The sequence below is a fragment of the Talpa europaea genome (assembly GCF_964194135.1).
Source record: "Talpa europaea genome assembly, chromosome: 4".
NCBI classification, from domain to species: domain Eukaryota; kingdom Metazoa; phylum Chordata; class Mammalia; order Eulipotyphla; family Talpidae; genus Talpa; species Talpa europaea.
The window spans coordinates 62,131,702-62,154,051 of NC_140070.1; the positions used below are offsets into that span (position 1 = coordinate 62,131,702).

General features: G+C 38.9%; 1 protein-coding gene across 1 annotated transcript in view; it reads right to left on the reverse strand.

Annotated features, from left to right (window-relative positions):
- The window catches only part of MINDY4B (MINDY family member 4B), a gene marked incomplete at both ends in the record, with an annotated part of 47,495 nt that extends 31,070 nt beyond the window's left edge, over window positions 1–16,425 (reverse strand). The window contains 5 exons of the mRNA XM_084232622.1: window positions 431–522; window positions 1,561–1,680; window positions 14,295–14,462; window positions 16,047–16,074; window positions 16,313–16,425. Of these exons, the coding sequence (XP_084088748.1) occupies window positions 431–522; window positions 1,561–1,680; window positions 14,295–14,462; window positions 16,047–16,074; window positions 16,313–16,425 (521 nt within the window). The remainder of the gene's footprint in view (window positions 1–430; window positions 523–1,560; window positions 1,681–14,294; window positions 14,463–16,046; window positions 16,075–16,312) is intronic.
- Between the last annotated feature and the right edge of the window lie 5,925 nt (window positions 16,426–22,350).

The following is a 22,350-nucleotide window of genomic DNA, read 5'->3' on the forward strand; positions in this document are numbered from 1 at the left end:
AGGGATTTGTTAATTTCTAAAAAAAAAAAAAAAGTAATTTAAACTGATTATTTAAGTAGACAACTACCAAACATGTACAATGCTTCATTTATTATCCCTTTTGGTCCTCCCTGAAGTTGTTAGGTTGAAGCTTCCAGTCAGATATTGTCAAGTACCATATCAGATCTGGTGATTAATTTCACCTGACAGGGTGGTCTGCAATAGAGCATAAAACTGTCAACATTATTCCTGCAACTGAGCATTGAAAGTGACTCCAGAAGCCAACCTTAGTCACGAAATCAGATCTGTCTGGGAGATCAGAGCCATTTCTGTGTAATAAAGCAGAAGTCCCTTTCCTGAAGCAACTCAGGGGCTTGATTATGACAACTTAGCATATAAAAGTTGTGGTGAAATGAGTAACTCTTTGAAGTAATTATTGTAGACTTCTTACCTGTGACACTTACAGTCTTTTCCATTCCCTGTAAACAACAAGTGTTTGATGATGGATCCCTGTACAGCCATCTGAATGCTTTGGACACCACCCTGAAATAGAGGGAAACATTGAAGCATGAGAAGGCTGGAAAAGGGCTGTATGATCTCAGCAGAACCCCCTTGGGGCCGGCCAGTGTTACAGAAGAGAACTTTTGGCAATGTATGCCATTATCTATTCTCTGAAACTGTTCCCCTCCTGGTATACCACGTTCCCTAGGCTTAGTAAAGGGACATGAGTTCTCTTTACCTGAGGTTTTGCTTTCTGCAGTTTTAATTGACTAACCCACAATGATATTTTGAGATGGGGGAGTGGGAGAGAGATAGCATTTTCACATAATTATCATTATATATATTGTTATAATCATTTTATTATTTAGTTATTGCTGTTACTTTTGGTGTCTAATTTATACACTAAACCTTATCATGGTATGTATATAGAGTCAAAAAACAACATAGTTTATATAGGATTCAGTGCTCTCCATGGTTTCAGGCATCCACAGGTGTCTTGGAGCCCCTGGAATCAGGGAGGCTACTATACTATGCAAGTGCCATCCCTCCCTATGGGCTGTGGCTGGACACCGAGGGACATCTAGAAGCTGCTATGATCATCTTCTTTGTGAGCCTTATAGACTGGCATGGGGATATATGGCCTTTTCCTACTTCTTCCTATCTTTACTATGCCCCTGCTTAATATGAAACTTTTAGATTTGTAGAAAGTAATGAGCTGGCTGATAGCCCTTGAACTTCGATGTGACTGGTCATCAATGATATGAAAAATTGAGATTTTAAACAAGTTAGAGAGAAGCTTCTAGACATCCTCCAGCCTTCTAAATCCTCAGGGATGCTTAGAACCTGGAGAGAAGAGTCAGAAAAAGTAGAATGGGGGAGGGTTGGAGAAAAAGAAGTTTGAGAGTTTGCTGCAATGCAGACAGTATACTTTATAACAGTCTGTTATCATTTAAGGGTGAAATTTATAAATAATGATTTCAAATGACTATAATAACACATTCATATGGATGAGAATGGAAAAAAACACGAATAGGGAATATGGAGATAGGAATTTTTTAAAAAATTAAGGCGTGCTATTACCTTTCTTATTTCCAAAGTGAAAGACAGGTCAGAAAAAGACTCATGGAACCTGAAATGGGCCTTTTTCCAGTCACAACTGAAGACACGCACTGTATTTCCGAAGAGGATCTGCCGCAGTTTCTAAAAAGAAAGGAAATAAATGATTCAAAGAAATGTGACTCTTCCTAGACATATTTCTCATCAAACAGCCTTGAGTAAGATAATGAAATCATGGGGATGGGCCTGTAATTCCCCCTACATCCAGGGGCTCATATTGCTCTATTTCCCTATTCTAATTTTAAAACCCTAATTTTAAAACCCTATTTTTGCGGTCCACATCAGGTCTAGGGTCTGTTATCTTGAAGGGTCAGTGTGTCAATCCTCGCCATGTCCCTCTCTGATTCTGTCCTTGTGTCTGTCTCACTTCCATTGTCAGCCATTCTCCTTTACCGTCTTACAACCCACTGTGGGATGCTGTTCAGTTCTTTCTCTTTTCGTTCCTCTACCTGTAACTACCTCTCCCATTTTGGGGATGGGAGAAAAAGGAATAGACTCATCTCTGTGTTTCTAGCTTGAGTACAATAGTGGCTCAATAATATTAAAATTTTCTCTTTTCTCTTGTTCCATAATCTTAAAGGTTTTTTTTTAAGATTTATTTATTTATTTATACAAGCACTGGGTACAGTCAGAAGCATGGGAGGGTGAGAGAATTCACCAGACCCAGAGCAGGGAACAGAACAGCAGACTGATGAAGTACACTGCTGAGGGGAGCAGCGGGTGAGACAGGAGAGGTCTGCCGCACCATGTGGGACCCTCGCTGGCGGCCAGGGATCGAACTGGCGCTGCGGAGGCTGCGGGCAGCTTCGCAGCCCAACACTCAACCGTTGCACCACCAGGGAAGGCCCTGTAGATGTTCTTTCAGAGCTTCCCAGAAAAACAGGAATAAACCTCGATCAACCAAACACATGAAAGAAAGCACCTCCACAAACAATCAGAGATGTAGTAAACACTTAGTGTGTGCTAAGTCCTGAGTGGGAAATAGTTATGTCAGAAGTCTAATATTCCACAGCTATTTACAAGACAGTATGTGTGAAATTCCATAAGACAAATACAAAGTACTGTGAGAGAGAGAGAACAGAAGGAGGAGAAAGATTGTTCTGACTAAAGAAATCAAAAAGGCTTCATGAAAAAAGATGACATTTGAACTAGGCTGGCGATGATGTCAGCATTTATTGAGCATTTTCTGTGCACCCGGCACTGGATTGAGTGCTCTGCATTCATTATATTAATTTAATTCTTTGAGGTGTTTTCCTTTATTATACTCCTTTTGTTTTTAATTATGCTATTGAGGCAATGTTGGTTTGCAACACTGTATAAGATTTAGGGAAATAGGTTCACACTTCTACAAAATTATGTTAGCACACCACACCCACCTCCACATCCCCAATTATCCTCCACTATTGCTCACTGGGACCCATCCACCTTTGCTCTCTACCTCCCACCCTCCCCCTCTGGTAGCCTCAGTTCTGTAGTCATATTTCAAGGGTTTGTTTTGGTTTAGCATTGTCTGTTCCTTTGTCTTGTTTCTTTATATTCCATGTATGAGTGAAATCAACTGGTATTTGCCTTTTCCTTCTGAATGATTTCCCTAGTATAATCCCCTTCAGTTCTACCCATGTTGTCACAGATAGTCACATTTTATCTTTATTAACAGCTGAGTAGTATTCCATTGCATCTATAGTCCACATCTTTTTTTAATCTTTTAAAGTTATTTATATATATTTTACAGCATTGTTCATTTTTGTACAATATTTGCTTTCTCCTATGAGGTGTATTCTTCATAAAATTTCCACCACCAATACACCCGTGCACCACCACCATAGTTCCTTGCTCTTCCCTCCTCTTTTTTGATCCCTTTCCTTCCTCCTTCCCTGCAGAATGTCTGTGATTTGTAGTTTCCTGTTAATTTTGTTTTTCTATTTATTATTTTTCCCTGATCCCTTATTTGTTTCCCCTATATTCCTCCTATAAGCAAAACCATTCAATAATTTTCTTTTTCCTTCTGACATTTTTCACTGAGCATTATCCCTTCCAGTTCAATCCATGTTGTTGAAAATAACATGAGTTTATCTTTTTTGATTGCTAAATAGTATTCCATTATGTATATGTACCACATCTTCATGATCCAATCATCTATTTTTGGGCATCTGGGATGTTTTCATATCTTACCTATTGCAAATAGTGCTAAACTTCTCTGAAGAGGAAATGCAAATGGCCAACAGGCATATGAAAAAATGTTCACCATCACTCGTAATCAGGGAAATGCAAATCAAAACTACCATGAGATACCATCTCACACCAGTGAGAATGGCACATATTAAAAAAACTAGCAACAACAAATGTTGTGAGGATGTGGAGAAAAAGGAACTCTCCTGCACTGTTGGTGGGAGTGCAAACTGGTCCAACCACTATGGAGAGCTGTGTGGAGATTTCTGGACCTAATAAACATAGAGCTTCCATATGATCCAGCAATTCCACTCCTAGGTATTTACCCAAAGGACACAGAAACATCAATTCCAAAGAGCACCTGCACCCCTATGTTTATAGCAGCACTGTTTACAATAGCTAAGCTTTGGAAACAGCCCAAATGCCCAAAAATAGATGACTGGATCAAGAAGATGTGGTACATATACACCATGGAATATTACTCAGCATTCAAAAAAGATAAACATGCAATTTGCAGCAACATGGATGGCGTTGGAAGGGATCATGCTCAGTGAAATAAGCCAGAAAGAGAAAGAAAAATACCGGATGGTCTCACTCATAGCAGGAATCTAGAAAACTTAAATAAGGGACCAGGAAAATGAATATCTATAAGAAAGTGAAAATCATAATCAACAAACAACTGTGAACCAGAGACACATTATGAGGGGAGCGGGGCGGGGGGGAGGGATTGGGGTAAAAATAAAGGGGTTGCAATTGTTTGGGGAATATAAAAATAAAATTAAAAAATAAATAAATAAAAATAATAATAATAAGGGGGTTGCAATTGTATGGGGAACATAAAAATAAAATTTATTAATAAAAAATAAAAAAAATGCTTCCTGAAAAAAAAATAGTGCTGCAATAAACATAGGGGTGCAGGTATCCTTTTGAATTAATGTTTTTGTCTTCTTTGGAGAGATTCTTAAGAGTGGAATTTCTAGGTTATATGGTAGCTCCAATTTTAGTAGTTTGAGGAACTTCCACACAGCTTTCCATAGCAGTTGGGCCAGTTTGCACTCCCTCCAGTAATGTAGGAGAGTTTCTTTTTCACCACATCCTCGACAACATTTGTTGTTGCCTGTTTTTTTAATATGTGTCATTCTCACTGGTATAAGGTGGTATCTCATTGTGGTTTTGATTTGCATGTCCCTTATTATGAGGGATGTTGAACATTTTTTCCTATACCTGTTGGCCATTTGCATTTCCTCTTTGGAGAGGTGTCTTTTTAGCTCTTCTGCCCATTTTTTGACTGGGTTGTTTATTTTGTTTTTGTTGAATCAAGTGAGCTCTTTGTAGATCTTTGTGATCAGTCTCTTATCAGTTATATTGAGTGCAAAAAATTTCTCCCAATCAATAGGGTGTCTCTTTGTTTTGGCTAATATCTCTTTTGCTATACAGAATCTTTTAGCTTGATGTAATCCCAGCTGTGTATCTCTTCCTTCACTTTCTTTGCTTTGGGGGATGAGTCTTTAAAGATGTTACTGAGATTTATTTTCTTCTATTTTATGGTTTCAGGTCTTATGTTCAATTATTTTATCCATTTTGAGTTGGTTTTTGTGCATGGAGTGAGGTAGTACTTTATTTTCATTCTTTTGCATGTGGTGGTCCAGTTTTCCCAGCACCATTCATTGAACAAACTGCCATTGTCCATTGCATATTCTTTGCTCCTTCATCAAAGATTAGTTGTCCATAAATATGTGGGTTTATTTCTGGATTTTCTATTCGATTCCATTGGTCTGTGTGTCTGTTTATGCTCCAGTACCATATTGTTTAAATTATTTTGGCTTTGAACCACTATGGAGTGCTGTCTGGAGGTTCCTCAGTCTACTAAAATGAGTACCATATGACCCAGCAATTCCACTCCTAGGGATCTACCCAAAGGACACAAAAACATTGATTCAAAAGAACACCCATACACCTATGTTTATTGCAGCACTATTTACAATAGGCAAAACCTGGAAACAACCCAAATGCCCAAAAATAGTTGACTGGATCAAGAAGATGTGGCATGTATACACAATTGACTATCATTCAGCAATCAAAAAAGATAAACTCATGCTATTCGCCACAATGTGGAAGGAGCTAGAAGGAATTATGCTCAGTGAAATAAGCCAGAAGGAAAAAGAAAAATATCGGATGGTTTCACTTATAGCAGGAATGTAGAGGAAATAAATAAGACATCAATGTAAAAAAACAATAACAGTACAAAAAAACCAAGCAAAACCAGACAATTATAAATCAGAGACATACTGCAGGGGAAGAGGAGGGAGAGGGATCAGAGGGAGGGAGGGAGGAGCACAGGGGACTGAGGTGATGGTGCACGGGTGAACTGGTGAAGGAAACTCTATGGGGACTCAATCTGAGGGGTTGGGGGGAAGCAAATATTGTTTAAAAATGAACAATGATGTAAAAAATATTAAAAATAAAGTAGATGAATCCCTTTCAAAAAATTATTATGGCTTGGTGTAGTTTGAAGTCTGGGAGTGTAATGCTTCCATTCTTCTATTTTTTAGTCAGGAGAGCTTTTGCTATTTGAGGACTTTTTGTGACTCCATATGAATTTCATCCATATTTGTTCGATTTCTTTGAAGAATGTCATTGAGATTTTTATCGGGATTGTGTTGAATCTGTTGATTGCTTTTGGTAGGATGGCCATTTTAATAATGTTAATTTTTCCAATCCATGAGCAAGGGATGTCTTTCCATTTCTTTGTGGTTTCTTTCATTTCTTTTAACAATGTTTTATGATTTTTTTTGTATAGATCACTCACCTCTTTTGTTAGGTTTATTCCCAAGTATTTGACTTTTCTTTTGGTTTCAATTATAAATGGGATAGTTTTCTTAATTTCTTCGTCAGATGGATTGTTTGCATATAGGAGGTCTGATTTTTGCATGTTGATTTTGTATACTGCTACTTTACTAAACTGGTTTATTATTTAAATTAGTTTTTCTGTGGAATATTTCACATCTTTTTAATCTACTTATCTTTCATTTAACACTTAGGTGGTTTCCATAGCTTGCTGCTGTTCAGGAATGGATCTATCCCTTCAAATTAGTGTTTGTGCTCTTTGGGTATAGATGGTAGAGAGATTTTTGGATCATATAGTAGACCTATTTTTAATATTCTGAGAAACCTCCATACTATTTTTCCATTGAGCCTGAAACAGTCTACAATCCCACCAACTGTACAACAGGAGTCCTTTTTCCCACACCTTCCCCAACACTTGCTTCTGGTCTTTTTAATATGGTCCATTCTCACAGGTGTGAGGTACTCATAGTTTTTATTTATATTTACCTGATATTAAGATAAACATTTTTTCACATGCCTGTAAACCATCTGTATGTCTTCTTTTTTTTTTTGTGGGACCCTCGCGGGCGGCCAGGGAATGAACCTGCGCTGCAGAGGCTGCGGGCAGCCTCGCAGCCCAGCGCTCAACTGCTGCGCCACCAGGGGAGGCCCTCTGTATGTCTTTTTCTGTAGAAGTGTTTCAGTTTTTATTTGGGTTATTTGTTTTCTAGTTAAGTATATGATCTCTTTATAGATATCAGCTATTAACCCATTGTCAGATATATGATCTACAAATATTTTCTCCCACTTAGTGGAAGGCCAATTTGTTTTCATGATAATTCCTTTCACTGTGCAGAAGATTTTTATTTTGCTATAGTCTCATTTGTTTGTTTTTGCTTTTGTTGCCCTTGCCATTGTAGTAGACACTCCAAAGACATTACTGAAGGCAATGTTGCCAGAGTATTTTGCCTTTGTTTTATTAATCTCCTTTTAAAGAGAACTGTTTGCCTCATGTTACCCAACTAGCAGAAACAACTGGATTTACCCCTTTTACTAACACTAACTCAATGACCACTCCCCTCCTTTAACTCTGTGTGTCATCTTTTTTTGTGCCTCATTTTGGGGTACTGATCATTAATTAATTCTCTTTATTATCTTGGGTCACTCTTTTAAAACTTACAAAATATTCTTTAAGAAAGAACTCTAGGGCCTCCCCCAGCGGTTGAGCGCTGGACTGTGAAGCTGCCCACAGCCTCTGTAGCGCCAGTTGGATCCCTGGCTGCCCGTGAGCGTCCCACATGGTGCACAGACCTCTCCTGCCGCGCCCGCTGCTCCACTCAGCAGTGTATTTCATCAGTCTGCCTGTCCTGCTTCCTGCTCTAGTGAATTCTCTCACCCTCCCACACTTCTGACTGTACCCAGTGCGTGTATAAATAAATAAATAAATAAATAAATAAATCTTTAAAACTCTGTATATAACTTCCTTACAAAATGAGAATCAAAATCATTTGCCATACCTTTTAAAATATATAGCGAAAATAAAACAATGTATTGAATTATTCTAAAAACTGTCGCCTGAGAAAGCTCTGACTAAGCCCTGGACATTCCTTTTGATTAAAAATAGAGATAAGAAGTATTAAAGAAATGTGAACTACTGCCCCTACCTCAGTCTTCCTCCCTGACCTGTCAGAGTGCAGAAGTGACTAACTTTCCCCCAGGTAACTCAGTGTTATTTAATGTGTTACTTACAACCATAACCTTAAAAGTGTTCCATGTTTAGCAGAGATACACAGTCCACACTCTGGGACACACCACCCAATGGCCTGCTGCCTTTAATAGTAAGGAGGCCAGACAGAGAAATATCTGCAAACACCCACACACAGTACCCAGTGTTTCGGGACAGGGAGAAGTTTTGTGGGGCTAGACAATGAGTCTCCGTGTGTGTGTTCTAGGGACACAAGGCAGGAAGTAAATAGAAGTTGAGTGGGGAAAGTACTTTGGGCCCGATTCTGGAGGTAGGAGCTAAGCTGGTCCAGAGACACAGTACCTCCTCCCAGCTGTACATGGCTCAGGCCCCTTATGATTTCTAAGGGTGGATACAGGGCAAGTATCTTTTTCATGACTGGAGTCTATTTCCTAGTAATTACTGCTCCACCCTCAAAAGGAAAGATTTTCTCTACAGAGAAATGGAGGCAGGTGCATTTCAGTGTAAGGGCCCAGAATTGCACTTGAAAAAGATGATCTGTCTTGTATGTCAGGGCAGCAGAAAGTCAAGGGGAGGAGGGAAACAAGCACTGGGACTGCGCTTGGAAGATACAGACTCAGTGTGTGCCGTGGCCATGAAGACCACCAACCTAAGGCATCCTCAGCAGAGACTTACAAATGAGGAAGTGTTTCCCTGGCATCAAGGTCACCAAGTGCAGAAGAATGATTGCTGACTCCAGGGTGGAGAAGCCCCAGTTCTGACCCTTACTCACTACGTGAACAAATTGCCAAACCTCTCTAAGATTTTATTTGCTTTTCCAGAAATAAGGATAACCCCTGCTTGGTTGAATCGTGGTTCTTAATGAAAGACAAGAAGTATGGAAAAGGATTGTGGGAACTGTAAGTGCTGAATAAATGTAGAATGTTATTACCTTTGTGCAAACACAGCCTGTCTATGCTGGAACATTTGTGCTGTATGGAAGAAAGTTCCAGCACAGATGGAAAAAGGCCAGAAGCTGGCAGGAGTAAGGAGAAGTCATGTATAAATGCAAGAGATTAACACCATTGAGACTAAGAAGGCTTAGAATTCAAATTCAATTAAAAAATTTCTGCAAGCCAAACTGCCCCATCTCATTTCTGTTGCCAGTTACCACTCAACTCAGAGAAAGCCAGATAAGCCCTCAGGGAGGCCTAGATATGGCCCTTCCAGATGTGCCCTCCTCCCCCATGCAGTCCTCTCCCATGCCTCCCCCAGCTTAAGGTAGAATAATTCTACTTTAATAAGATAGAATAATAAATTAATTTTCCAAAATCCTTTCTTATCTTAAAAATTACTGGACAGGGAAGGGTGAGAAAGAGGGGTGAGAGACCACAATAACCTTTGGTAGAGGATTATGGGTCTTTGGTAATGGGAGAACTGTGGTGCCTGAAGGGGGCATCCTATACTGTCAAACGCTGGCATGGGTGTGAAGCAATGGTTCTTCAAAAACAAGTAGTAAAGGGCCTCCCTGGTGGCTCAGTGGTCGAGCGCTGGGCTGCGAAGCTGCCTGCAGCCTCTGCAGCGCTGGTTTGATCCCCGGCCACTGGTGAGGGTCGCCGGCCGCCAGTGAGTGTCCCACATGGCGCGTAGATCTATCCTGCCGCCTACTGCTCCCCTTGGCAGTGTACTTCGTCATTCTGCCTGTTCTGCTGCCCGCTGTGGCTCTGGTGATTTCTCTCACCCTCCCACGCTTCTGACTGTACCCAGTGCTTGTATAAATAAATAAATAAATAAATAAATAAATAAATCTTTAAAAAAAAAAAAGTAAACTAAATTTTTTTTTAAAAAAAGGAAAAAAAGTTAATTATGTGACCCATCTGGGATTGATTTTTACTATACGGTAGGAATCAAATTTAATTTTTTTCCATATAGATAGTCAGTTATCTTAGCATCATGCATAGTCCATATTTTCCCCCATGTGATACAAGGTGTCGTATTTGAGATATATATATCCACTCATCATTGTTTTGGTTGTCTTAATTTTGTTACACTGGTTAGTCTGTCATTTCATTAATTAAAAGAAATTACTGGACCACCATGGAATCAGAAATGTGAGAACTAGTGAGTCCTAAGAAGATACTCCTACCCTGTCAAGTAAAGTGGCAGACTCTTGATTAGATCATGTTCACCATGGTTTCCTATTCATCTGGTGTGACACATAGGACATAGTAGGCTTATAATAAATATTTGTGAATAAAAAAAAAATCTGTTTTATAGTTAAAGAACTTGAGGCACAAAGCAGTTCTGTGATGTGTCCAAAGTCACATATATAGGAAATGGCAGTTTGAGGACCCAATACAGCATTTTCAGCTTTTACCAGTCGGGGCCCAGCATGAAACAGATGGTACTTTCAATCACAATAATTAATTTGAGGGAAGTTTAATACAGGGACTATTTACAAAGATGTGGGTTGCATGTGGGAAAACCACAATGGCTAAAGCAATGTCCCAGCGCTAATGATGGTAAGAAGTGATTATGGCCCCTAGTCCCGAAAGGGCAGGAGGAAGAGTGCCCTGAACCAAGGAGAGGGTCCTGAGAGAGGGCTGCCTTCTGAGAGAGGGGATCAGCCAGCTCTTTGCAACCTCACCTCATTCCCTCTGGCCCTCCAGTCACCCTCCAGGTCTCCCATTGGCTAAACTCAACAAGAAGCCAGAGGCAGAGGGAGGCTAGTTGATGGAGCCCCTAGGAGGCAGGGCTCTGGCAGGTGGGGAAGGGGAGAGAGTACATATGAAGGGTGATAAACACTCCCCACTACTGAGGCGATTTAGGAGATCATCCAGAGTCGGCGACTTAAGTAAACACCTATTGAGGCCTCAGACCTTACTTAAGCTGGTGGTTCCAGTCTGTGCTTCTTTGTCCCCTAGTGCTACTGTACAGCCTGCTATCCTCTACACAGTTTCATTCATCAGAGTCATTCCAAACATATCTTGGTCTCCCAGTATTGCATTTCTAATATGATCCTCCTGGGTGGGGTTGCAAATATTCCCACAGTTTATTTACTGGCTGCTGGTAAAAGAGGCTACAGGAATGTGTCCCAGGCTGGGTCCTGGTTGTGGAGGAGGATGGGAAACTGCCACCGAGGAAAAACAGGTGAGCAGGGCTGTGAAGAGCCCAGAGGATACACTCTACCCTACCTCCCCTTAGGGAAAGGGAAAAGTCTTATTTATTGGAAATTGAACAAGAATGAGAAACAAGAGAACTGAGGAAAGCAAAGGTGCCTAGGGCACTACCCACTTCTTTCCCAGCAGATTCCTGGCAAAAAATGTGGGCCAATGTCAGGAAATCCCAGGTGTCCCTACCCCAAACAGAGGGGAAAGAGAATAGCATACTGACAACAAAAGGCATTCTCAAGTGAGTACTCAGATTCAATAGTTCTGATAATTGACCAGGCAGCTGCACTGCCAAATGTTGATTAGAATTGGTCAAGCTTCCAAGCCCTCTCTCTGGAACACACAGATCCAGCATCCCAAGGCTCATCATCTCGAAATCCCAGGGTGTGTTTAATTAATGCTACTGCTATTTAAAGGACACACTATCATCTGGCTCACATAATGGGAATAAGTCCAAATTCATTTTTTAAAGGAAAAATCCATTATCTCTACTTCTGGGACTTTCTTAACACTCCACCAACTCTATTTCAGGCTATGGTAGTTTGATTCTTTTGTCTTTCAATCTTTTCCAAAGGGAGAGAACTACCTGCCTTGGAAAAGTCACTGGAGTGGTTTCCAGTGGCATTGATTTTGTGTTTGTAGAGAAGGGGGAAAATTCAGGCCTCGACTCTCCTGCCCTCACAGTAGAGAGAACAGAAGATGTGGAAACATCTGAGAATGCTTTTTTTTTTTTAATTTTTAAAACTTGTATGTGTATTTTAAAAAGTAGATTGTTTTAGAATGCAGAGAATACAAAATGCCATGCTATGGAAAGTTTCTCCTACCCATGTCCCCCCACCATGGCCTCCTTACTTTTATATCTTATGAAATCTTCTGCAATTTCTGTATGCTTATATAGGCAAATATAGAATCATACTTTTCTCTCTTTTTTAAAACAAAATGTAGAAATGCACTAGGAAGTAACTCCGCTACCTATCTCCTTTTAACACCTGTCATTTGAGTGGAAGAGGAAAGATGGAAAGATTCTTGATAATAAGAAAGAGCAAGTGGGCTTTCTAGTGCATTTTGCTGCAAAGGTGATGGGGAAGAAAGTTGCTTGGTGAAACCTGTAGTTTTGTGTCTGGTGATGTCAAGTTTGGGGAACTTAAGAAGAGGTTATATTGAGGGTTGGAAACACTACTGTCAGGTACAACCTGGCCTTTGTTCTCAAAAAGCAGGTGGAGACTATTCGATTTCCCCCAAAAATGGCCCTACTCATACCCCTCAGCAGGCACCAGTGTGTGACACAGACTGAGAGTGTGTATGTCCATGGTGGGCCTGACTGCCAGGCAGTTTTATTGGGTTTTGCATCAATGATGGGGCTGGTCCTGGGTGGTTTCTGCAAGCCTTCCCGGATCGTGGCCATGCCCACAGGAAGGACGTGCTTCTTTCAACTCTTGTTCATGTGGCCTGACAAAGGTTTCTGCTTCAGACTACAATATAATGTGGACATTGTAAGGATAGGGTATGAAGAATAGGCCTCCCCAAGATGCCCAGAACAGGCCTTTCTAAGACCTGTCACTTGAATGCATGAAGGCATGAAGATTATTTTAAGCTGAAGTTAATCGAAGACCATCAGGTCCACAAGAAACTTTTACCACTTTCCTTTGAAGAATGAAAATTGGGGGTATTGCCCAAAATTAAGATATTTACCAAAATAACCTTTCTATCAGGGAAACTCTCAAATTACAAAGCATCTGGTCTTCATCATGTGAGTCCCACTGTCCTCATCCTGTGAGTTCCCCGCCTCTTTCCTCATAAGCCCCAGGCTCCTATCCCATTCCTTAGCTCAGGGTATTATACTCCCACTTTGCTCCCATTTACTTTAGAGTGTATATCTATGTAGAGTCTCTGTATGTAATTAAATTTGTTCTTTTTTCCTACTAATCTGCCTGATGTTAATTTGATTGCTTAACCAGCCCAAGAAGAACCAGAGAGATGGGGGGAATTTTCCTCTCTGCTCCTATTGATGAATGTGAGAAAATTGTCCTGACAAACTCTGAGTTTCACTACAATCAAAGGGCTTCAATGGAGACCACTGCAACTGGAGGGCTCACTCACCCTCGATGGAACTTCTCTCCTGGCTCCATCCTTGGCTTAGCTTCCTGTTTGTGTTTTTTTGACTACAATAGATGGTTCTTTGGACATTTGCCAAGGTATTGTTGTATCCAGCCTGTGTGAGTCAATGAGATGCCTCAGGTATTTCCTCCTAACTAGATCTTAGCCTCAGAACCTCATCTACACACTTGTTTTGGATTGACCAAATGGTCCTTGGGACTATTGTCTTGCAGATTCATTTGATCTTACAGTGTCAGGTTCTTTTGAAACCTGCATATTAGTTCAACCTCAGAAAAACAATTTCTTTCCTGAGATCAACAACATGCTGCAGGACTGGTCCCAGCAAAGGTCCTCTGCCTCCCGGCCCCTGTCTGCAGGTAGAAAGGGCTCTGTCTACTGCTCCAGTACCCCAGCATCTGCAGCAATGGCTGTCTGCCACTTAGTGGGCTTACCTCAAGCTACCTTATATAATGAATTACTTGAACTTAACTCCCTCATTCCCTCCAATTTAACTGTCATATCGAGGAAGTGGATAAATTCTGAGTTTGGGAGGGAAAGACAGTAACATTACCATTGTCCTTGAAAAATAGCATAAATAAGTCATTTCAATTATAGTCTCCTTTTACCAATAACAACTGTCTGCAGTCTTATCTTCAGTAATACTCTCACATGACAGCAGATAAGATTCCCCAGTCTTGTTGTTTGGGGAAGATTACGTTTCGTTTCATGTTTAATTGACAAGCTATACTTACTGTGGCCATTTCCAGGGAGATAGGAAAGCTGCCCGATTTTGAAGAGATGATAGAGGGCTTGGGAATAGAACAAAGGCTATTTGATGGCAAATGTCCTTGTCCTTTGGGCTGAGGTGTTCCTGTTCCATCTTCAGTTTCATCAGCAGATATATAGTTGCCTTCATGATTCTGTGTAAAATGCCACCACCAAAAAACAAAGCAAACAGAGCCAGTGATGACCTTTTTTTCCCCTTTTCTTTCTCTCTCTCAAATATCAGTGTTCAGAAAATATTGTCTCCCTTTTAAAGATGTCTGAAATGGTGATAAATAGCAATAAAAGAGGCAGAAAAATCCCAGTGTCTGTGTCAAAGAGGTTTCTCATAACTTTTATGTGAGGAGGAGAGGTTAAATGTAACTATGGAAACATAATTAATGCTATCAAGACCTTGACTTGAAATTGTGTTTCGAGCAGAATGTAAATGTCACTGTCTCTTGTTTTGAGAGGACAACATTATATAAACAATGACTGAATCTTTCTAGTCTGTACTAGCTATTTCTCATGATGTTGTTAACTGGCCAGTAAATGAAGACAGGTTAGATTTTTATAATACTCTCTGATTCCTTTCCCCCAATAAGTGAGCATAACAATGTTCTTCTTTAAAAGCTCAACCTCCACTTTAAGATTTTTTTTTTCTTTTCTTATGGCATTTCAATATAGTTAGCATAACTTCTATACTAATATGAAACTAAAGTGCCCTAATGGTCATGGAAACATGTGGGAAACAGCCTTAGCTTTTCTGAAATCCTGGAGGAAAAGATGTTTCCTTATCTCAGAAGGTCAGTACCCAAGTCACAGACTACTTATGGGATAAGATGTATATTGTAAATCAAATGGAATACCTTTATATATGTGGCAGTGGATCCCCCCATTTCGTGAAGTATGTTTTTCCCTTTCAAAGATTGTTTTCTTTTTTGAATATTCTAGTCTCTTAAATGGCAGCTATTTCCAGAACTAATACTTCCAGGACTAAAATAGAAATATTATCTCCCTGATTCTAATTTAGACAGGTTCAGAGAGTTTTAGCACAAATAAGGCTTTAGTACACAGGTTATTTGGAGCAAGATCTTTTAGTGTTGTACTTAAAGTATTAATAATTCGATTGTTTGATCACATCACATACAGTGCCAGAAAAATCATTTTAATATTTTGTCTTGTATTTGTTCAGTGGCTGAATTAATATTTGAAATGCAAATCTTCTAACCTCCTAACCTCTTCCAATTGCATGAGATATAAACACCTTTCATCTTACATGTGTAAAAGATTTTTAAAACACCCTTTTAACACCTGAATTCAGTCATCTTTCTCTTATTTGAAAATGTTAAAGGAAAACAGTTTTTCAGGAGCTGAATAAAAATGATAATTATTTTCAAAACTACTTTTTTTCAGAGACTTGAAGCACTCAGTTTGTTGTCAGAACCTAGTATCATTTCACTAGTTTAAGAATGCTAGACTATTACTTTTTTTTCTAAAATAAAAGCTATAAGTTGCTTTTAATGATGAAAAATAGCTCTTAAAACTAGGATGAGATTTTTATGAAAAAAGAAAGCTCAAGAAATATCTTCACCAGGCTTTCTAGTTGTATGTTTTCACACATTTAATGCCGGTTCCTGAATGACATTTTGTGCAGAGAATAAATGCAGATAATGCTGTTAATGTGATTGTTTGAAGAAGCAGCTAGAAGAAAACACATTGGCTTTGAGAAAAGTAATTACCTGAGAAGTTGCATTATTGGTTCCCAACCTATAAATGAAAGAGAAACATCAAATAAATTACTCACTCTATTCAACCCTTGCACCCTCAAACATCCTTAAACCTCAACCTTACTAGGAAAGTCTCTTTCCTCAAATAGTTATACCTGAAGCATTTTAAATGTAAAATGGATACTGGAGACTGCTCACATAGCAAGCATAAAAGCTGATTACCTAAACACCCCAAACCCCTTTGGTTCTAGAGAAATGAGAAAATGAGAGCATCTTACCCATGATAACTAAAAATTTCCCTCCATTTGTCAAGAAACGAAATTTTCCTAGTTATCTCCTCTAAATCCAGCCCTTGGGAGCTTTTTTCCTGGTTGGAGACCTCCAAGTTCATGTAGCCAATGTGAGGAATTGGAAGAAATTGAGAGGGTGGGAGAGAGAGGTGTTCCAGCGACTGAACTGGCCAGCACAGATGGCAGAGGAAGGTGCCTCCCCTACTTTTGACCAGCAAGATCATGCCACACAATAGGGCTCTGGGCTGACTGCAAGCCCCTGCTATCAGATCATGATTAAACTTTTATTAGAGGTGTGGAGCTTGCAAAATTGTTCTCAACCTTTCTTCTTGCTGTTTTCATATGATGCTTCATAAAGAAAAATCCAGAAGCAAAATTTTAGGGCCTTTTGAATTTTTAAGGAAATTTCTTTAGTGTTTAATTAACCATACCCTTGGAAAAATTCTTCCTGAAGAGTAAGTTAAATCCTTTATGCTTTAATTATCATTCATTTTCTTTTAGTTCTATTTTCTGTGGTGATGGAAATTTCTTGATTATATTCCTTCCTAAAAGAATTCTACAAATCCACTGGAACCTAGAAGATCTTTGATACATTCTTTTGTCCTTTGGTGGTGTGGTGAGGAATAAAAGGAGACAGGCCCAGGGGCAAATCCCAGGGCCTGTCCCATGAGTGTGCAACCTTGGAGAAGTTATTTCATCTCTGAACTTCACTTTCTTATCTTCATCTGACTTATCTCATAATGAATATGACTGATGTGAAAACTCAGTCTTTAATGAATTTTTTTTAACTTCATATGTTAAAAACTCTCCTTTAAATTTTTATATTTTTCATGCCAATATATATTTTAGGAGTGGTAGCATGGCCCAGGGTAGAGTTAGACGCTAACAATCCTAAAGTGAGAAGACTTTGGCATTGATCCTGAATCACTGGCCATGTGGCCTTTTTGGTTGATCACTTAGTTGCTGGTATGGGCACTAGGCCTCATCTGAAAGCCAGAGTGGTAGAATGGGAAATATATCTATACATAGTTTTTGTTCCTTGTTCCTGGAACAGAACTCCTAAAAACCTTGGAGTTTCTTGAGTATCAAAGGCAATGTACCATCTTTTGTTCTTATGAGCCTTGCTGGTCTCTAGATGGATTCAGAATTGGCACTGGTTACCAGAAAGCCCAAATCTTGATGAAAATCCAGGAACTTGTAGTCCCAGTCCCTAGCTTCATAATGGGCAATGATTTAACCAATCATACCTATGTAATTAAAACTCCATTGAACACCTAAACAGTGGGATTTGGGGGAGCTTCCAAGTTGACAAACACATTCATGTGCCAGGTGGACAGCACACTGCAACTCCATAGGCAGTAGATTCTTGTACTGTGGGCCTCTCTGGACCTCACTCTACATAGCTCTTCATCTCACTGTTCATTTTTTATATCCTTTATAATAAACTAGTAAATCTAAGTAAAGTGGCTACCTGAGTCCTGTGAATCATTCTAGCAAATTACTGTGTCTGAGGAAGATTTGTAGGCACCCCCCAATTCATATTTGGTCAAACACTGGATGCCCTAAAACTTGTGACTAGTATCTCCAAGTGAGATACTCAGTCATGTGCAACTGAGCCCTTAAATCTGTGGAGTCTAAATCCAAATAATATTAGAACTAAATTCAATTCTAGGATGCCTAGATGGCATTTGACAATTAGTTGGTATTGAGGGAACCATTTGGTATCAGAAAGAACCTGACAATTAGCATTTCAAGACACGTGTTAGAGTCAGGTTGCTTGGGTGGGAATTTTTGCTCCTCAGCTGTATTTGATTTTTATTGCTGGCTAACAAATTGCCACTAATTAAGCAGCTTTAAACAACACCCATTTATTATCTCCCAGTTTCCATGGGTCAGGAGTCTAGACATGGTTTGACTGGGTCCTCTACATAGGGTCTCACAGGCTACAGTCAAGGTGTCCGCCGAGTCTTCACTTCTCCTCTAGGCTCACAGGCCTCTTCTAAACTCATAGTTGTAGGCAGGATTCATTTTCTTATCATGATAGAACTCGTTTCTTCAAGAGTAGTGGGAGAAAGAATTGTGTCTGCTGCTCCAGGTCTCTGATCTTGGGAGAAAAATAAGGTATCTTCTAAAGAAGTTATTTGATTAGGTCAAGCTCAACAGGATAATCTTGTTTTTAATTAGCTGACAGTCAAACTGATTAAGGACCTTAATTACATCTGCAAAGTCCCTTCACATTTGTCATATAAGCTAACACAATCATAAAAGTGATAGCCCATCACCTTTGCCATTTTCTGTTGGGTTTTTTTCTTTCACGCATTTTGTCAGATTTTGTCATAAGGAATTAGTCAATTTCATTTAAGTTATCAACTTTGTGAGCATTGAGTTGTTCAGTACTTTTTTTTTATTATTCTTTTAAAGTTCATGGGCTCTGTAATTATACCCCCACTTTCATTTCTGATATTGGACATTTGTATCCTCTATTTGTATCCTCTATTTTTCATTATTAGAATAGTGGCTTATTAATTTTATTGCTTTATTTAAAAGAATCAGCTTTTTGGTTTCATTGGTTTTTTTCTGTCGATTTCCTATTTTCAATTTCATTGATTTTTGCTCTAAGTTTTATTATTTTATTTTCTTCTCTTTACTTTGGATTTAATTTGGTATTCTTTTTCTATTTTCCTAGGGTAAAAACTTAGGTTATTCATTTTATATTATTCTTTTTAATATATTCATTCAGTGCTATAAATTTATTTGTTAAGAACTGCTTTTGCAGTGCAAATTTTGAAAAGTCATGTTTCATTTTCATTTATATAACTATTTTTAATAATCTTGATGTTTCTTCTTTAATTTGTGTGTTATTTAGAAATACGTTGGTTTATCTTCACCAAGATTAGGATTTCCTAGCTATCTTTCTTTACTGATTTCTAGCTTAATTCCACTGTACTCTGAGAGCAGACATTGTATGGTTTTTATCCTTTTCAAGTTTGTTAAGTTTTGTAAAAACTCAAAGAAGTCAACTAGTTAGCAGGCAGGTATGTTTTATAACCTAGAATGTGGTTTATCTTGGTGAGTGTTCCCTGTAAGCATGAGAACAATGTGTGTTCTGCTGTTGTTTTATAAAGCCATCTATAGATGTCTATTATATTCAGTTGATTTATGGTATTGTCGAGTTCAGCTGACTATGTCCAGTTTTGTGCCTACTGGTTCTGTGCATTTCTCAGTGGGGTGTTGACTCTCCAATCATAATAGTGGATTTATCTATTTCTCCTTGAAGTTCTATCATTTTTTTAACCTCACAAAATTTGCACTCTGTTGTTAGGTGCAAATACATCAAAAATGATTATGTTTTCTTGGAGAATCTTTATCTGCTAGTATGTCCATCCTTATTCCATATTCTGTTAATAAGAGGCAAGTCACGGGTCCCCCTAGCACTCAAGGGGAGGGTCAGATGCAAAGGGTGGCATGTTGGAGGGTCACTCTAGGGTGTACTCATAGCACCAATGTGCTGACAGTGGTCTTGGGCCAACCATCTCCTTTCTCTGTGCCTCATTTTCTACAATGGAAAAATGGGGATGATAATTTTAACCACATCCCTGTGCCACTGTGAGGATTCATTGGTTAATACGTAACAAGTATTTAGAACAGTGGTATATAGCAAATGTTCCATAATTCTTAGCTGTTTCTTTTCAAAATAGGGACAACAATCCCTTCCCAGTTGGCCAATTAACATTGTTACAAAATTCAGGGGATTGCAAGTCTCTGTTAAATGAAAAGCACCACACTTTAGGGTGGGTTATTGTTTAGGACTTGGCTTCCTCATTCTCTTAACAAATATCTCTTTTTTTTTTTTAATCGTATATTTTTTTTTATTAAATAATAAATTTTATTTTTATATTCCCCCATACAACTGCACATGCCCCATTCTGACCCCAATCCCTCCCCTCCCGGCCCCCACCCCCCAAAAAGTGTCTCTGGTTCATAGTTTTTTGTTGATTTTGATTTTCACTTTCTTATAGTTATTCTTTTTCCTGATCCCTTATTTAAGTTTTCTAGATTCCTGCTATGAGTGAGACCATCCGGTATTTTTCTTTTTCTTTTTGGCTTATTTCGCTGAGCATGATCCCTTCCAGCGCCATCCATTTGCTGCAAATTGCATGTGTTTCTCTTTTTTGAATGCTGAGTAATATTCCATGGTATATATGTACCACATCTTCTTGATCCAGTCATCTATTTTTGGGCATTTGGGCTGTTTCCAAAGCTTAGCTATTGTAAATAGTGCTGCTATAAACATAGGGGTGCAGGTGTTCTTTGGAATTGATGTTTCTGTGTCCTTTGGGTAAATACCTAGGAGTGGAATTGCTGGGTCATATGGAAGCTCTATGTTTAGTAGGTCCAGAAATCTCCACACAGCTCTCCATAGTGGTTGGACCAGTTTGCACTCCCACCAACAGTGCAGAAGAGTTCCTTTTTCTCCACAACCTCGCCAACATTTGTTGTTGCTGGTTTTTTTAATATATGCCATTCTCACTGGTGTAAGATGGTATCTCATGGTAGTTTTGATTTGCATTTCCCTGATTACAAGTGATGTTGAACATTTTTTCATATGCCTGTTGGCCATTTGCATTTCCTCTTCAGAGAAGTTTCTTTTTAGCTCTTCTGCCCATTTTTTGACTGGATTATTTTCTTTGTTGTTGCTGAGTCTCATCAGCTCTTTGCAGATTTTTGTGATCAGTCCTTTATCATTACTGTTGGGTGCAAAAATGTTCTCCCAGTTGGTGGGGTTTCTCTTTGTTTTTGTTATTGTCTCTTTTGCTGTGCAGAAGCTCTTTAATTTGATGTAGTCCCAGCTGTTTATCTTTGCCTTCACTATCACTGCTTTGGGTGATGTGTCTGTAAAGATGTCTTTGATATGCAAATCACGTAGTGTTTCACCTATATTTCCTTCTATGTATTTTATGGTTTCAGGTCTTATGTCTAGTTCTTTAATCCATTTTGAGTTGATTTTTGTGTATGGTGTGAGGTAGTGGTCAAGCTTCATTCTTTTGCATGTAGCGACCCAGTTTTCCCAGCACCATTTATTGAACAAACTTTCTTTGCTCCAATGCATAGTCTTTGCTCCTTTGTCAAAGATTAGTTGACCATAAATCTGTGGGTTTATTTCTGGATTTTCTATTCGATTCCATTGGTCTGTGTATCTGTTCTTGGTCCAATACCATGCAGTTTTGATGATTATGGCTTTGTAGTAGAGTTTGAAGTCTGGGAGTGTGATGCCTCCATTTCCTTCTTTTTTTTTCAGGAGAGCTTTGGCTATTCAGGGTTTTTGGTGATTCCATATGAATTTCATCAATAATTGTTCTATTTCTTTGAAGAATGCCATTGAAATTTTGATTGGAATAGCATTGAATCTGTATATTGCTTTTGGTAGGATGGCCATTTTAATAATGTTTATTCTTCCAATCCATGAGCAAGGGATGTCTTTCCATTTCTTTGTGTCTTCTTCTATTTCTTTTAACAGTGTTTTATAATTTTCTTTGTATAGGTCCTTTACCTCTTTTGTTAGATTTATTCCCAAGTATTTGATTTTTTTTGTTTCGATAATAAAAGGGATGTTTTTTTTATTTCTTCTTCTTCAGATTTATTGTTTGTGTATAGGAAGGCTACTGACTTTTGCATGTTGATTTTGTATGCTGCCACTTTACTGAATTGATTGATAAGTTGAATTAGTTTTTCTGTGGAGTTTTTGGGGTTCTCTATGTATATTATCATATCATCTGCAAATAGTGATAGTTTGACTTCTTCTTTTCCTATTTGGATTCCTTGGATGTCTTTCTCTTGTCTTATTGCTCTGGCTAGGACTTCCAGTATTATATTGAAAAGCAGTGGTGAGAGTGGACATCCTTGTCTTGTTCCAGATCTTAATGGAATTGCTTTCAGCTTTTCACCATTGAGGATGATACTGGCTGTTGGCTTGTCATAGATGGCCTTTATGATGTTGAGGTATGTTCCTTGTATCCCAAGAATTT